Consider the following 16,516-nt stretch of genomic DNA (forward strand, 5'->3'; position numbering starts at 1 on the left):
GCTCTCTCATGCTCTCAAAGCTCTCTCATGCTCTCAAAGCTCTCTCATGCTCTCAAAGCTCTCTCATGCTCTCAAAGCTCTCTCGACCAACTCCAGGTCTCCTTCCGATTGGTCCTAAATGATTGGCTCGTGACGTCCTTCGTTCCCCACTATCATCTGCAAGTGAACCGCCATTGTTGGCTCCCGTTGGTTCATATTGTGACACCTGACCAATTTCCTGGTACAGGGCTCCGATCCGCACGAGATTGAGGCACTCGCCAAGGATGAGATCTGCTTCCTAGACTCTAGAAGGTCTTGCCTTTACTGGACTAACGTTAGCCAGACACTAGTTAGTAAAGCATACGTATATGACACGGGAAGAGTGAAGGCGTATAGGAGGCAACCTCAATGACTAGAAAAAAAAGAATTAGACACAAAAAAGAGGAAAAATTGATGTATTCGGTTCAGCTCCACATACCTTGACAATCAAATAGGTGGGACCCTCCGTTTTTGCCTTCTTGCGCCCACTTCAGGAAGAGCCGGTTGCCTCCAGGAGTTTATCATTCCTTCGCAGCGCGGCCCGCTCAGCACGGAGGATCTTGAAATCGGCCGCTACGACGAGTCTCCACCAATGTAACGGTCTCAGGTAGTATATTGCAACTAGCTGATGACGACTCTACGAGTACACTGAACTTGGAAAAGAAAAGGAGAGACGACAGACTCTGGTAGCTCGCAAGCATACTTATCCTCGTAGGCGCGCTGGTCTGAGCGCGTTGCTAGAAGGTTCGGTGTGCTGTGGGGCGAGTGGGAATAGCCTCATCAGGGGTCTTGGTATTGGCCGAGAGTCGCCGAGGCTCGCACCGGGCCCAGCCCGTTACACCCGAGCGAGGTCCACCTAGATGCGGCAAGGTCGACATTAAGACGGCTTCACTCAGTTAGCGCCAGTCGTGAGCTCGGAGGCGGGCCACATATATCCGGGGAGTACCATCAATCTCGCCATCTTTTTTCTCGTAAGTGCATAGAATCTTATCAAATGTAAGAAATCAGTAATACATCAGTATATTGTACTAAGTATTGTGTCGAGATTTGGTTCACGAGAGGGGGAGGCTAGGAAAGGTGAGGGGGAAGAGAAGATATACTCGGTCCATTCAGTCTATACTCTATTACGCTCCTTTCGCGTTTCCAGAGCGACGAAGGTGCTTGTTAGCCTCCTCCTCTATGGCGCTCTCCAAGTAAAGCTGAAGGAGTGTATTCACGCCTTCCTCGTCCAGCTCAGAGAAGCGCGACTGCTGTTGTACCGTCATGTTGAGCCGAGCAGTGCGTTACAAGTAGGAAGGATTAGTAGAAAGATGAGAAAAAGGAAAATTCCGGGGGTTGAGCGGAAAGGGGGAAGGCCACGACGGCATGCGCGAGCCTGGCCAACACCGGAGCCTCTTCGAGGGTCGGATACAGTTGGTTCGCGTCCCCAAACAGCGGACGGGATCCTGGCGCCGAAGATGCACCGCCATCGCGAATGCGCGGGCGCGCGCTGGAGGACTTTAATGAGTGTGAACGAAGTAAAATGGGTGACGACTTCCTGCCTTCGTCGCCGGCGCCGTTTGGAGCTGTTACGGAGGCGGCCCTGGTCCGGGAATGCGAACGCGTTCTCGACCGGCAGAACTTTGGGCGAGTGCTAGCCCGGGCCTGCTTTAGTCATCAATTGCTGGCGTGCGAAAGGCGAGATTTTGCGACTGCTGTGATTTACCAGAGGAGCAGCTCTGTTTTGACTAACCCCAGGAATTCGACATGTCCCTGGGCCAGATTCCCCTGACTCTCTCCTTCCAACCCTTTGACGACTCTTCTTTTTACGCTCTTCATCCTTTTCCGTCTTCCCTGCATTGCATTGACAACCTCGGAGCCACCAGTGCCGCCCCCAACCTCATTTCAACATTCCAACCTCCTGCCCTCTCCAGCTGCCGGCCGAGGCCACATAAACATGCGCCTCTTCTCCGGGGTGGTGTCTTTCTTGGCGGTGCTATAGCCCTGCGTTTGGACCGTCATTGAAGCTGCCGGCGTGCTGGAGATCGACGTGGTGTTTCCGCGAAACGAGACATATGCACCCAGGGAAGGGTTCCCAATCGTCTTCGCCTTCCGCAATGCCCATCTCACGCAAGCATCTCAGAACCTCGCATTAGCTGGTTGACACGGTTCGCGAGCGACCCGAAGGATGGGCCCGCAGGCCCGGGCAACGAGATTGAATTGTTCGACACCAACTGGACCAGCCATGAGCCCTACTTTGTGTATGGCTTCGCAGACTTGCAGGCCCGCGAGGGTCAGTTTGATCTGTTTTGGATTGTCGAGTGGATCAGCTGCGACCTGAGCGGCCCCGAGTCCGCTGTCAAGGTGAATACGACCGAGATCTCGCAGCGGTCCATCGATTTCACCATCAAGAGCGGAGGGCAGGCAGTGGATCTCGTCGCCGATACCGCAAACAATGGTGGGACGTGCGCACAGCCCGGTGCCGCCATCAGCGTGACGGACGAAACCGTTTGGGTTCCGACGAAGCCCGCCTACTCGAACGAGTATGGCAACGTGACTTGCGCCGTACTGGCCTCCTCCAGCCCTACCCGACCGCGAATCCTTGCCAGGTCGAGATCAGCTCTGCTGCTGCCGAGAGCATATGGGCGTCCCTCACTGCACATCGGTGCAAACACAAGGATGCCAACGATACAAGCATTGACTGGCCGAGAGACAATGCCGCCGAGCGGTCGGCCCTCGCTAGCGTCGCGTGTTTGGCAGTTGCATTTGGAGCGCTTAGGTACCTTCTGCTGTGAACAGTGCCTCAAACCAGCTTCGCGGCTCACAACATTTCATAGGTACCTACCTATAATCACGTATAATACAAAATCATGGACGCTTTACTTGATTCTGTCGGAACGAAGCCGCCTTGATGGCTGCATTCAACGGACCTCGTTGGTTGATTGGTGCCAGCACTGCAACCCCTCTTCCTTACCTACTTAGTCACCTCTAGTTCGGTAGCGGAACTCGAGATTCGCAAATGGGCGTTTCTTGAGATTGTGGTAGCTGTCGATTCGTTGCTTCGGTGGTGGAGAAGTCGGCTCGGTAACGTAACTGGAGGGCTCGTCAGCTTGGGATAACGCCTGAGGCGCTACGTTCTCGGCGACTTACGTTGTAAACAGTCGACAGCTTTGCCTTTGACCGCCTTCTCGGCAAGCTGGGAGGTGGCTTCATCGAACATTACCCCTATCCCCGGCCCATTTATGTATCCACTGTTTTGCATGTTGAAGAAACGGACTTGGAGAGTTTCGCATTGCTGCGCGGTCGTTGCTTGACGCTGGAGATCCTCCGCGCAGAGCGAATCGGTGTCGACTGTGAGTGTGGGGTGGTCAGCGGTCAGCGAGCGTCAACCAACAGTTGTCAATGGTCGCTGTACCGATCTTAAACGCCGCAAACTGGAGTTTGTGACTCTGACAGCCCGAGATTGGGTTGCCGGTGAAGTAGCTGCCAGTCACCGCTTCCCACCTCTACCCTGGTGCCACCGCACCTGATTCATGGCGCATGCTCAAAGCTAGGCTGTCAAAAGAAGTAACGAAACCAATGTGATGACGCCGTCCGCGGAGACGCTTGGTTTTGGTAACGTGGAATGCGTACAGCTCGCCTGTTTGGCCTCGATGGACTTGACAACATATGGTAAGGTGTCGCCGTTGTCCGCCAGAAGATCGAAATCGTCCCGAGTCACGTTGGCCTCTTCGCCGTAGGGATTGATGTACTCTTTCGCTGTCTCCCCTCGGACTTTGACGACGGCACCGAGGCCTGCAATCGACGGGATGATGGCCATGATGTTCAATGTCTCGATACAATGATAGGAGGGGATCAGTACGGAAGTTCTGAGAATGGGAATGATGAATCTGATGGCAGTGCCGTACCTTCCTTCTCGTACCGTGGAGGAGAATGTTAAAGTTTGAGTTACTTGGAGTTAGCGTTAGAATTACCAACCCTAGCAGGGATGGCAGTACCACCTCGATGTCTGTAAGTGATCACGACCCAATGGGATTTACCCCTGGTTCGGCTTGAGGGAGGATATCCTATGAGGCGCTTTGGTGATCAAATCACATGATTCAGCACCGAAGTTTCATTCACTGTCCGATGACCATTGAAGTGGTGAATTTACCAAAGCTGTAGCCTGTAGGTCCTGAAAGTAGTATCACTCTTTAGCACGCAGTGCGGATTGACTACTTCCTTCGACGTGCTGTATCCATCTTGAAAAAAAAAGCCACAATGACGGCGTGATCCAGTACTGGAGTGTAGTCTGCGTATTCCGCCCAAGAGCATCAAGCCAGGTAGAACTGGCTCACGTTTCCATCCAGCCGAAACTCCAAAGGGCCCAGGGCAAGCGTCTTGACAAACTTGCGATCAAAGTTTTCCAGGCAGTACGTGGCAACCATATGAATCCCTAGGTGTGGCTTCTGGTCAGCAATCATCCTTCGACAACTCGAGCAAGCGAAATCAAAGGAGCCTCACCAGCACCAGCACCCCCCGCAGTCCACAACTCCCCCTTACTCTCCCCTTCAAAGACCTTATCCTGGATGACCCACCTCTGATCGAGCCACTCCACCTCAGGATGCATCTTCCTCGCCAACCCCAAGCACTCCCGATTCGTCGTACACTTCAATCCATCCAGCACCCCTGAACTCGCCAACCACATACTCCCAATACAAGTAGTCAACCACACCCTGGTCTTGGGCCACGCCTCCCTCATGAACCGAGCCGCCTGCTCCGGGCGGTGGCTCAGCAGCGGGCCGCCGATGAGGACGATGTCTAGATCGCGCGGACAGTCCTCGTAGGTGACAGTCGGCACAAAATGCAGGCCCGGCGTCATGAACCCCGGCTCGAGGGTGGTGGCGATGTAGAAGAACTCCATGTCGATGGCGTGAGACTCGAAAGCGGCGTACGCCGGCTGGAGGTCCTTGACCTGGGACATGTAGTCCTTGGACAGGTTCCCGAGGATGTCGATGCCGAGAATGTCGGAGAGCTGCACGGCCTCGAGCATGACGCCGATGCGGAGTTTCTTCGGGGAGGACGAGGTCATGTTGGAATTGGGGGTGGTCTACAGCTGTTGTTCTGCAAAAGGAGGTTTGTTTGGTCTGTTGGAGTTGAATGAATTGGTGCTCTCGATGCAGAACGGAAAAGGAGGACTGAAAGGTCACTTTATACCTGTCCGGCTCCCAAACATGCCGGAGGTTCTGAAGTCGGAACCAGACGGCATTGCAAGAGCCAAAGGCAACGTCCGACGCAGCCCGGGTCTCGCCCTGCAAAAGGCCGCTAGTTCTGAGACCATTTGAGCCGACGAGGTGCGGCTATGGCGAGGCAGCTAGCAAAACAAAGTGCGGCAGGTTACATAGGGGCGCTTTGTCCCGAGCGCCCTCGGAGCTTAGCAACTCGGGCGGAGCCGCGTGGTGCCCGGGCGAAGAGACGAAGAGTTTGGAACGTTCAAAACGTATCCGATGTCCTGTCACAATGCCCAAAAGTTCAAAGCGCCCGAGAAGTCGAGCAGATTGTGAAATCGCGACTTGGCAGGATCGGTTTCATGATGCAAGACGGTTTGACGGTCAAGGTTCATGATGAACAACGAGACTCTAGCTTGGGCTGTGAAATCTCAGTGGTTTAGAACCCCATCCGGAATAGGGCCCTTCGAGACTGCCTCAAACTTCTGCAAGAACACATTGAACGCGAAGCAGACACCAAAAAAGCAGGTATACGACGAACACCACCCGGCCACAGCCCAAGGAAGACACCTGACCCTCAGCAGAGGCTGCCCAATACGTGACACATCACCGCCTCTCGTCAGTCGCCACAAACTTGACGCTCTTCCGCCTTTCCCTCTCGGCCCCAATCCCGCCCCGACCGGGACTCGAGCTGAGTATCCCCGTCCCCGCCCTTGCCGAACTTCCCGACCCGGCCAACGTCTCCCTGACCGTCTCGACCGCCCTGCTCTGAGGGATATCATTACCGTCACTCCTGACAGCGGCACCGTGACCACCGCCATGCTTCCCGAAGTTTCCAACCATTACAACCCCTCCACCACCAACACCACCAAAATCACTTTGCTGCTGCTGATGATGTTCCTCCCCAACATGCCTCGGAAACCCGTCGTGGCCCGCTCCAGTCCCGCCGACCTCGGTAGCATTCTCAGCGCCCCTCCCCTCAGCAGCGACAGCGGCCGCCGCAGCGGCCGCAGCAACCGTCGCCTTAGCCACCGCCCTCGTCGCCTCCCTCACGACGCGACTGACCTCCTCCGTCCGGAGCATCATCCCATGATTCTCCTTGCTCGGCAAGCACACGTGGCCGCACCCATCCAGCGGACAACACCCGTCGCTCGACTCGGCGGCGCCGGGGGCATCCTCCAGGGGATGATGATGACGAGGATACTCGCCGCCGCCGCTGGGCGATTGTTCGAGCGCGGCATGCCACGCTGCCAGACAGGACGAGTGGCCTCCGTGGCCGCAGCCGGGACAGTACCACCACGTCGTCAAGACCGGTTCTCTGGTGGTGTTTTCTTCTCCTCCTCCAGCTGTGATCATAGACGTAGGAATGGTCGGCGCGGTATCGCGCTCCCCACAGACCGCACACGGTGCCATGACCGCCTTGCACCGCTCGCAATGCCAGACCGAGTCGGTTGACGCGGCCGAGCGGCCCACGTCGCGCGGCTTGTGACAGGCGGTGCAGACAAGGCTCGCCTGGACGCCCTCGTGCGCCGGGGAGAAGATGGCCGGGTAGTTCTCGCCCCAGGAGAGGAGGGCGCCGCCGGGCCAGCCCTTCATGCAGAGCTTGCGGAGGAGGGCGGCCTCAGCAAAGAGCTTCATGCTCATCAGCCGGGCGTGGTGCTGGCGGAGGATGGCGGCGGCTTGGTTGTAGTCGATGACCTCGTCTGGGAGGAGCGGTTTGAGTAGGAGGATGATGGCTGAGGCGTTGAGAGCTGAGGACTTGGCTTCGAAGGCGAGCGCGCGAGCTATGAGGGCGTAGGGTTGGAGAGGGGTGGATGAGACGACGGAAAAGCCCGAGGACGGATCGATCGGGTAGGGGTATGGCAGGTCGTCAGACCAGCAGAGGTAGTCCGTCTCGACAATGAAGGGTGATTGGTCGTTGCCAAGGGAGATGGGAGATTCAGGAGAGGGTGGCTGCTTTAACGGCGACTCGACCGCAAAGTCGGCATCGGTTTGTGATGGAAAGCCCGATTCGAAGCTGTCGGTTGTGGTTTGCGTGATGGCGTGATGCTCATCGGTAAATGCCGTCATATCCGTCTCGGTTCTGGCGAGCATCGTGCGATTGGACGGGACATGATTGCGTTCTGGCGACGACTTGTTGAGTGCCTGGCCCCTTACGCGGCTGTCGAACTCTTCTTCATTGCCGCTTCGAAGCTCGGCAAGAATAGCCGCCCTTGCAGCCTGGCCAGTCAAGCTGCCGTCGGAAGACGTGTCCAGACCTGTGGCTCGCCGACGACTCTCGTCCGAGGTAGAAAAGAGGTGGACATAGCTGTCATCAGAGTTTTGTCTCATCACGGGTTTTCTCCGCGTACTCGGGGACCCCGTGGCCTGGTAATCGTGCACCCGAATCGAAGTGGATCTTGGGCTGGGGACGTCGATTGCCCTGCCCATTGCTTCAGTGTCGTAGAAGTCGTATCCCTCCGTGCTAGCATGGGTAAGTCCGCTGTCGTGGCTCGCAACCGAGAGCGGTACCGAATCGAGGCGCTTGCGCGTGACCAGTGAAGGGGGATGCACCGCGGGGGGGAGAGTGAAGCTCTCCGGTTCAACGATGGGAGTGAGCTTCCTACCCTGTTCTCTCTCAGCCGAACATGTCACGCCCGGGTCGTCCGACACTGGCCGAGCAACTGGCGTGGGAACGTTGGAGGTGCTCTCGAGCTCCTCAGAGAGGAGTGACCTTGGGTGCAGGCTTCTGTCAAAACTTGCAAGCGACGAAACCTTGCGCGGCGTTTCCTCCCCGTCGAGTACCGACGGCGTCGGCGCTGCAAACAGCCCCGCTAGGGCCTTTGCCTTCCCTTTGGCCTTGGCCTCGCTCTTCCTCCTGGCCGAGAAGTGGTGGCGGTCCATCCGGCGGTCAAGGTGATACTGGGCCCGCCGATGAAGCAGCATCTCGACGGCATACGCAAGGATGCGCCAGGTTTGCGCGAGCCGAAATTGCCGCACATTTGCGGTAGCCCTGGCGTAGTGCTCAAGAATCGTAGCAATCCGATTCGGCAGGGGGCCAGCACCGGGTGAATAAGGGAGGTCCCTGTGCAGCGCTTCGAGGTAGTTCACGGCCAGGTATCCGTACACGTCTACGTTGGCAGCGGCGGGAACGTGACCAACGGCCATGGCCTGCTGAGGCCTATAGGGCCCAGTCGCCTTGATGGTTTGCTCGAGCGACATGACGTCCTCCAGTCCCGGACCCACGGGCGGTGTGGTACTGAGTGTGGCTGTGGAGCGGGTGCTAGGGCGTCGCCGCCGGCTGCCGCGCCTGTTGGGACCTATGAAGCTTCCGATAGCGTCGTCTTCTGAATCGCTCCGGCTGACGCTGACCTTGGGGGTTGTGGGGCTCGAGCTATAAGACGGCAGTGCGACGGCGTCGTGGTGCAAAATGTGTGGCCGCGGCCGACGTGGCGGGGCTCGCTCGTCCAGCAGCATGAGCACGTCACCCCGGGGGGAGAAGGCCATGGTCGACACAGCCTGGCGGTCAATGACCTTTGGTGCGAACGAGACGTCGCATTGGCTGAAGACGCCGTCCTGCCCCGCCGTCCACAGGAGGTACTGGTCGTGCCAGAGCATGGCGCTGGGCGACGTGTCAAACCGCTGGATCTCCTTGTAGGGCATGGTGGGCCGTGCAAGGTCCCAAATGTGTACCATGTTCATTCCGTAGCGCCTCTGGCCGCTCTCGTCGTATGACACGGCGAGCTGCGAGGCCCGTTTCCCCTGGGCCGTGGCAGACCACTGACCGGGACGCCAGGCAAGCGTGCCGGCAGGGGCCGGGATCGAGAGGGTCCACTTCGGCTTCTGGCGCTTGTCCTGCTTGGACAAGTCCCAGATGTTGCATTTGCTGTCGAGCCCCGCGCTGACGAGATGGACGCCGTCCAGGTGCCAAGCCATGGCGGTACACGTTTTCTCGTGGGCGTTGATGCGCAGGATTGGCGCGCTGGGCTTGCGCATGTCCCACTTGGACACGAAACCCTGCTCGGTACCGCAGGCAAAGATGAAACCATCCTTGGGGTTCCACTGTACATGGCGCACGCCGTCGGCGTTGCACTTGAAGGCCTGGATGGAGCGGAAGGTGGCGCCGGCGCGGGTCTGGGTGGGCTGTCGGACATCGAAGCAGCGCACGATGCCGTCCTGGCTGCCCGACAGGAGCCACGAGTTCCGGTGCGGGTTGAGGTCGAGCGCGTTGACCTGGCGTGAGTCTTCCCGGATCTGGACACAGTCGACCGGCGAGCCAAGGGCTGTGGACCCGGCACGCACCAGGTCGTACTGGAAGATCTTGCCGCTGGTGCCGGCCGTGAAGAGGGCTTGCTTGCCCTGCGGCTGTCCCCATCTCACAGCCTTGATGGAGAGCTGGTCGGCGACCGAGACTGGGATGCTGTTGCGCTGCGATGGCTGGGCGATGAGCAGGGCGCGCAGGTCGATGCCGTCCTTGACTGTGAGGCCATCAAAGACGACCGTCTTGAGCACGTGGCGGCCGGCTAGCACGGCAGAACGGCCATCAGGAGAACTGTCCAGGCATGTTATGGGAACACTGGCGGTGTAGATGACATCCTGCGATGCAGTCGGGCGGTAATGGGGCGCAAGCGGCGAGCTGGTGACGGATGCGGAGGCTCCTGTGTCGTGGGCCGAGTCGGGTGCCGTTCGGTTGCCCAGCAGCCTGCGCATGATGCTGCCCTGGTGGCTGATGCCGATGCTATTCATGGCATCGTTTTGCTGGCGTTCTGTTTCCTCCAGCTTATGGCGGCATTCTATCACACCATCGCCAAATATGGGAATGCGCGCGCAGGCGGACGCTGTTCACTGTTTTGTTGTTGAGTACCTTAGAGATGATGTGAGTTCCATCCAGTCCATCTGGATGCAGTGGAGTGATGGATCGATGCCAAGTTTCGGAGCCCAGGCCTGGAGCTACTATCGCATTGGCTGCAGTCCACGCTAACCTAATCGCCCCGCTCTACTGCACCGACCAGGGATCCGGAAAGACCGCTGGGAGGGGCCAAGATTGGATGCTGATTCATGGATGGTTCTGGCGTTGCAACCTGAACTTCCAACTCTAGGTGACATTCCAATGCAGCGGTAGCAAAATTGCAGCATCAAACGTGCATCGCCTTTTTTGCACGAGAAAGTGCATTCACCACATCACGATGGATCCAGGCAGACAAGCGATGATCAACGGTTCCAAGTCGCCGCGAACGGATCGAGGCCGAGACGTCACCGCGCCTCGCTACGATCCGTCGAACCGAATTGCGAAACCCTCCCGCCAGTTGCCTGCAAACGGCAACGTGGCAAACGCTGCGAGCAGATATCTCACACAGGACCAGCAGTCTGAGCAGTTTGTCGCCGACGAGGACAAGTTCGTGTTGAAGCAGGCAAAGAAGAAGGCCGACATCCGCGTTAGGGAGCAGCGCGCGAAGCCCATCGACTACCTGGCTTTTGGCCTCCGCTTCATTGATTTGGATCGCGACGCCTTCGATGACGACGACGGCGACGTCGAAATTGACTTGCCCGCCCCAGAAGCCGTGCTGCAGAGCCTGAATGATGCCCAGCTGAAGGAGCTGGAGGAGGACATCCGGTCATATCACACGCTCGAAGCCAACGCCACGAACAAGGAGTACTGGACAGCGCTGCTCGCCCTCTGCCTTGACCATCGCCAGAAGCGGAAGCCCCAGGGCCCCGAGGGACGAGCAGTGACTTCGGTAGCCTCAGACGTCGACCGGATCCTCAGCCCAAAGACGCTCGAGCAGCTGGAGGCCCTGGAAAAGCAGATAAAGGCCAAGCTGCAGTCGAACGAGCCAATCGACACGGACTATTGGGAGGCGCTTCTTAAAAGCCTGCTCGTCTACAAGGCAAAGGCAAGACTCAAGAAGGTGTGCGCAGCCATAAAGGAGGCCAGAGTCGGGATCCTTCGGAAGCGGGACCCGGAAAGAGCCAAGGCCCTGGAAGAATCCGGGGGATTCTCCGCCACCGTTCCCCAACTCTCCCCGGCCCCCACCAAGCCGATGGTCCGATCGGCCGCCTCGACAGCTGTCACCCAGACGAGTTCCAGCGCCGCACCGCTGGGAACCGCCCGCTTTGCGTCGGCTGGGAATGAGGACTTTTCTCTGGCGACCAAGGCATTGTACGACCGCGAGGTAGCCCGTGGCGTCAGCGAAGGCGAGGAGATCTTCACGGCGGAAGAGGCCGTCCCGGGAATCCAGAGACCTCTCTGGGCCGACAAGTACAGACCGCGGAAGCCGCGCTACTTCAACCGCGTGCTGATGGGATACGAGTGGAACAAGTACAACCAGACGCACTATGACCACGACAACCCGCCACCCAAGGTGGTCCAGGGCTATCGCTTCAACATCTTTTACCCGGACCTCATCGACAAGACCAAGGCGCCGACCTTCAAGATCATCCGCGAACACGGTCGCCGAAAGGGCGAGTCATTTGCCCCCGCCGGCAAGGAGGACACTTGCCTTATCCGTTTCATCGCCGGGCCGCCATACGAAGACATTGCCTTCCGGATCGTGGATCGGGAGTGGGATTACAGCGCGAAGAAGGAACGCGGGTTCAAGAGCAGTTTCGACAAGGTATGTCCAAAACACGTGCTTTCTTCCTTTTGATGCTGCTGTGCCCCTAAAATGACTTGACGATCGCGGGGGTTGCATGTCTCGGTCCCAGGCCGCGGCCCGTCCTTCCTCTCTCTCCCTGCCAATGCGCGTCAATCGCCGCATGTCTCTCACGACTGCGCCCATTGCTTGCATGCCGCGTCTTGATTTGGACTCCCCTTGCTTTGGCTGAAGCAAGCAGCTGACTGGTGGTTTACAGGGCATTCTGCAGCTGCACTTCCAGTTCAAGAAGGTATGTGACTGTCCTGGCAAGGGGTGCGCCACGAATACAAACCAGAGACTAACCACACATGCAGATCTATTACCGGAAGTAAGATGCCTCCCCGTTTCAGGGCCCCTCGGTCCCGGCACTGCATTGCTCTATCTCGGAGACGGAGCTTGGGAGCGGCCGGCGCTCAAAGTGTTGAATTGACCGACCAAGGCGACACCGGCCCGTACTAGAAGCCAGCTCACTGGGGAGCCGGCCGATGTACGTGTGTGATCTTTGCCGATACTGCAGCGGATGGACCCACTGCCGACGGAGCACAGGACGAATTAATGAGAGCTGAGGAGCGCACAATGTCCAGCCTTGCCTTGGTTGTGTGACACCCTGCCCTGACCAGGTCATCATACCGGCCATTATCTCTGTCTCCGCCGGGCCTGTTCCGCAAGATGTGAGAACATGCTGTCTTCTCCCGGACCCGCGGCGTGCAACATGATCGCGCAACTCTTATCCCCGCCGGACCAGATCGCCGTTCGGCTTGTCGACTCGACAGCAGGCCGCTGCGCATGGCTCTCGTTTATGGAGGTGGTGTTCTGCCAAGTCGTACGGGGAGGGACAAGAACGTTGTCCTGGTGAGAATTCAGACAGTGTTGCTGACACGTCCCTGTGCTTGCCTGCAAGTCACCAGGTCTTCCATCCACGTTCTTGGGCATCGCGGACGGCTCGCTGCTGCTTGCCTCGCGGCAAGCACCAAGGCCGCGACGCAAATGCTGAAGCTGCATGTTTCGACTGGCCTTCTAGAATGCAACACGACTTCTGCAGTCCAGATCCCCCAGATATTGCTGCCAGACCGCACGGTGCGGTATGCCGTTTGAAGGCTAGGCGTTGCATCGCCGTTGGTGGTGGCCAACCAACTCTCCCAGCATGTATTTTGCCTAGAGGTCATGATTGGCCTCTTCAGGCATATGGTATTGGCGACATGCACCTTTCCGGCAGACTTTTCTCTGGGTTTCCCGCCAGTTCTGCTCTGTCTTCGCAAGCGTCGGTCGTCTCGATGCAACAGACTGGCGGACACGGCCATGCGAACAACGGGGGCAGAACTCCGGAGGCAGAGGCCGAGCTCGACAAGCTGCATGGCACAATGTACTTGTTTTCAACTTGTCGAGCCGTCACCGCTCTCTCTCACTGACGGATTCCTGCTTGCCCTACCAACTATGCCGGGTTGGTGCGCAAGCTTTTTTTTCGGAAGATCCAGCTGCAGGACCAGGGACAGGGCAATCCATGTTAGAACCTCTTCACTTGTCATTCCTGTCCATCTTGGGGCTTGTCGCCGCAGCACACCCTGTGAGGACGCCATATTCCTACTGTGTACCGGTACCGATGGCTGGCGAGGCTGGCCAGCCCACCCCTCAGCCGTCCGACCATCACATCAACACCCGGGCGTCTTCTGAATCCCTGGAATGCCTAGACCAGCCACAAGCCCCCATCTGCGTTTGCATCCGGCTCTTTTTAGCACACTCGCAGCCCCAGGTACAAGCACAAGCACGCAACCACACGGTGTACACAACCCGCCATCGTTAACAAGAGAAAGCAGTACATGGCTGGTACCTCGCCCATCTCGCGCAACAGCAGCATCCTGCCGAACCCTCTCCTCCCCACGCACAGGGGTGGTACAAATTAGGCATGTTGCCTTCTCCAGGGTGCCCATGTAGATGCGCAGTACCATGCAACGCGCTGGCATCCCTCAACCTTGTACCTACCCCGTTACTTCGTCTTGCTCCAGCCCTCTTGTCGCTTCCCGGGGAAGCGGCCTTTACACCCCTGGTCCCCGGGTTACTGAAGGTACCGGGCTACAAGGCCAGTCTGCCGCACCCCTGCTCTGAGGATCGCCTTATCCGGCTTGAGTACATCCACCAGATAACTCCCCGTTGAAGACAGGCCCATTCTCCGGCCAACTGACCACCAGGCCTGGCTCCGATCTGGGACTACTTCTCTCTGGCCACCTCAATTTCCGGCGTGAGATCTCTGGCGCATCAAACTCGTCTTGTCCTCATATTCGCACATCTCGGACCATTGTCGCCTTCACACGTCTTTGTCCTCGCTCAGTCGAACAAGGGAGCCCACTGTGTTGTCGCCGTTTCCAGCGTCTGCAACCTCGGGCACGAACTCAACTCGCTATCAAGCCGCCTCTTCTCCCAGGACACTACTACACATCGCCGTTACTTCAACACATGTCAACGCTCTGCAGCATGGGGAACGCCTACGCCTCGCCCCCTCAACAGATGGCTCCATCTTGCCCCCCCCCCAATCCATCCCAGGCTGAGCACCAGTTGGTTGCGGGCTTGAGTGCGCTACGGAGCCATGATGGCGATTGCCAGGGCGCCTACGCCTCAAGTCTATGGAGCAGTTGCCTCGGATCGCAGACAAGCAACGATGAGTTCGAGCACTACACGCTGCACACCTCTCCAACCGTCAGCAGTTTGCAACAAACCAGCTCGGAGCAGTCTTCACCTCGCATATGGGACTCGCCAGAGCAACTGGGCCCGACGCCTTGGGAAGCAGCGACTGAGCAAGTGCAGAACCGCTACCGCGGCTTGGATCCCCAGCTTTCCAGTTATCAGCTCCCTGACAGCGGCTACAACATCCCAACATCATTTCCGGCCGATGCATCCCTCCTCCAGGCCCAGGGCCTCAACGGACAAGAGGAATGGCAGCGGGCACGCAGTCAAACCGAGCCATATCCTGCAGGCTACCACACGTTGTCGCAAGACGGGTATCCTGCGTCTCCTGAGAGCGGCCGTCCGTTGTCACCTTGCAGCACGGCACCTCGGTTCTCAATGGAGAACGGCGCTTCGGACTCTCCCGGCGACGATGTGAAGAGTCAGGCCGAGACGCTGGTCGGCATGGAGGATGCTCGCACGCGGACCAGGAAAAGAAGCCCAAGCCTCTCGCACGTGCAAGCCGATGGTTCAACAAAGCAGGAGGAGCCCTACGCTCAACTCATCTACAAGGCCTTCTTGAGCACCCCGCGACATGCCATGACCCTTCAAGAGATCTATCAGTGGTTCCGCGAGAACACTGACAAGGGCAAGGATGATACTAAGGGCTGGCAGAACAGCATCCGGCACAACTTGAGCATGAATCAGGTATGTCAGCCGCAAGCCATGGCCTGCCTGCATCTTCTAACAGGGATCTCCCAGGCCTTCACCAAGCGCGAGCGCAGACCCAGCGCTGCCAAGGACGGCGACGCAAGCCAGACCGACGGCAAGAAGTCGACCGAATGGTATCTCGAACCGTGGGCGATCGCCGGCGTGCAGAGCACCACCCGCTACCGCAAGGGCAACCAATCCCGCCGCAGCGCCGCAAGCCACGGGCTCCATTCGCGCGTCTACCGGAGCTACCCCGCCCGCCACCACCAACACCACCACCACCACTCGTTCAGCAAAAGGGGACAGGGACATGGCAGCAGCCGGGTGCTGCGCGGCGCCCGCAGCCAGACCCTGCGCAGCAACAGCAGCACCTCGATGCGCCAGCAGCAGCAGTCCTACCTCTTATCCCCGCACCGAAGCTCACCCTACATCAGCCACGGCATCCACCAACACCACCTCGTCATCAATAACCCTGTCTCCTCGGTATCGCCGGCCCCCCACACCGCCCCACCCTCCTTCTTCCCCCGCCAGCACTACAACAGCCCAACTAACACCACCAACACCGGCATTGAGTACGACTACCCCGACCCGCAACTCTTTCCCCCCGGTACTTCCTCCTCGTCCATGTCTATGGTACGCAGCACATCAAGCGAGCCCTGCGCCGCCGACAACGAGCCCGTCACCCCGGAGTCGCTGCACGCAGTTCCTTACGCAGCAAAAGTCGGCGGTGACGGCGGTCTCATGATGGATGGCGGTCAGGGGGATCAGTACCACTACACTGGTTATCACGCTTATTTCCATCCTCATCATCAACAAAATGCTGCTGCTGCAGCGGTGACAGTGCTGCCGCAGGTGGTGGGCGTGTATGACGATGACAGCATGGAAGGTGTTGTCGGGCCGCTTCATCATCATCCGGGGTGGGTGGGTTCTACTACTACGACAGGTGTGCTTCCCGTTGGGGTTAATGAGATGGTGGTGAAACAGGAGATGGATGGGATGGCGGTTTGTGGTGGTGGTGGTGGTGGTGGTGGGGAGCAGCAGCAGCAGCAGCATCTGGATGGGTATCAACTTGATGGTGTGTACGGTATTGGTCACTAGTGAGCTGCTGCTGGTCTTTAGACGAGTGGATGGGCACGGCGAATAATGATAATGACTTTGATGGGCGGGGTGGGGTTGGGTTGGTTGTTGTTTTCTGGTTATTATGGTTTCTGTGGTTGGCTGGTTGTCGTTTCTGTGACTGTACACTACGGTACGTTTACATTTTTGGGTACTTTTCCTAAGTAGACTGGAAGCTTCTGAAAATTGCGCTTTCTGTCGGCTGGGACGCAA

The 16,516-nt window shown here is 58.2% G+C and overlaps 6 protein-coding genes across 6 annotated transcripts; 4 read left to right on the forward strand and 2 right to left on the reverse strand.

Annotated features, from left to right (window-relative positions):
* Positions 1-1,540: 1,540 nt before the first annotated feature.
* Positions 1,541-3,332, forward strand: N657DRAFT_661016 (uncharacterized protein; the record flags this gene model as incomplete). Its single annotated transcript, XM_062795076.1, has 5 exons — positions 1,541-1,670; positions 2,025-2,156; positions 2,198-2,562; positions 2,607-2,776; positions 2,835-3,332. 5 exons carry the CDS (start codon positions 1,541-1,543, stop codon positions 2,977-2,979), a joined length of 942 nt encoding a protein of 313 aa, XP_062653557.1. The 3' UTR covers positions 2,980-3,332.
* Positions 3,333-4,248: 916 nt separating this feature from the next.
* N657DRAFT_588080 (class I glutamine amidotransferase-like protein) lies at positions 4,249-5,068 on the reverse strand (the record flags this gene model as incomplete). Its single annotated transcript, XM_062789833.1, has 2 exons — positions 4,249-4,432; positions 4,501-5,068. The coding sequence occupies 2 exons, from the start codon at positions 5,066-5,068 to the stop codon at positions 4,311-4,313; spliced, it is 690 nt and encodes a 229-aa protein (XP_062653558.1). The 3' UTR covers positions 4,249-4,310.
* A 501-nt stretch (positions 5,069-5,569) lies between these two features.
* On the reverse strand, positions 5,570-10,069 carry N657DRAFT_640459 (uncharacterized protein). The gene has a single exon (XM_062791972.1). The coding sequence runs from the start codon at positions 9,927-9,929 to the stop codon at positions 5,811-5,813; it is 4,119 nt and encodes a 1,372-aa protein (XP_062653559.1). The 5' UTR covers positions 9,930-10,069; the 3' UTR covers positions 5,570-5,810.
* A 300-nt stretch (positions 10,070-10,369) lies between these two features.
* N657DRAFT_653073 (uncharacterized protein) lies at positions 10,370-12,150 on the forward strand (the record flags this gene model as incomplete). The annotated part of the gene is made up of 3 exons (XM_062794365.1): positions 10,370-11,797; positions 12,036-12,068; positions 12,133-12,150. The coding sequence occupies 3 exons, from the start codon at positions 10,370-10,372 to the stop codon at positions 12,148-12,150; spliced, it is 1,479 nt and encodes a 492-aa protein (XP_062653560.1).
* Positions 12,151-12,794: 644 nt separating this feature from the next.
* Positions 12,795-13,652, forward strand: N657DRAFT_93245 (uncharacterized protein). Its single transcript, XM_062797599.1, has 2 exons — positions 12,795-13,568; positions 13,633-13,652. The coding sequence occupies exon 1, from the start codon at positions 12,983-12,985 to the stop codon at positions 13,487-13,489; it is 507 nt and encodes a 168-aa protein (XP_062653561.1). The 5' UTR covers positions 12,795-12,982; the 3' UTR covers positions 13,490-13,568; positions 13,633-13,652.
* Positions 13,653-14,095: 443 nt separating this feature from the next.
* Positions 14,096-16,445, forward strand: N657DRAFT_93247 (uncharacterized protein). The gene is made up of 2 exons (XM_062797600.1): positions 14,096-15,184; positions 15,239-16,445. Exons 1-2 carry the CDS (start codon positions 14,270-14,272, stop codon positions 16,283-16,285), a joined length of 1,962 nt encoding a protein of 653 aa, XP_062653562.1. The 5' UTR covers positions 14,096-14,269; the 3' UTR covers positions 16,286-16,445.
* Positions 16,446-16,516: the final 71 nt, after the last annotated feature.

Source organism: Parathielavia appendiculata (genome assembly GCF_033297405.1).
Source record: "Parathielavia appendiculata strain CBS 731.68 unplaced genomic scaffold N657scaffold_1, whole genome shotgun sequence".
Lineage (NCBI taxonomy): Eukaryota > Fungi > Ascomycota > Sordariomycetes > Sordariales > Chaetomiaceae > Parathielavia > Parathielavia appendiculata.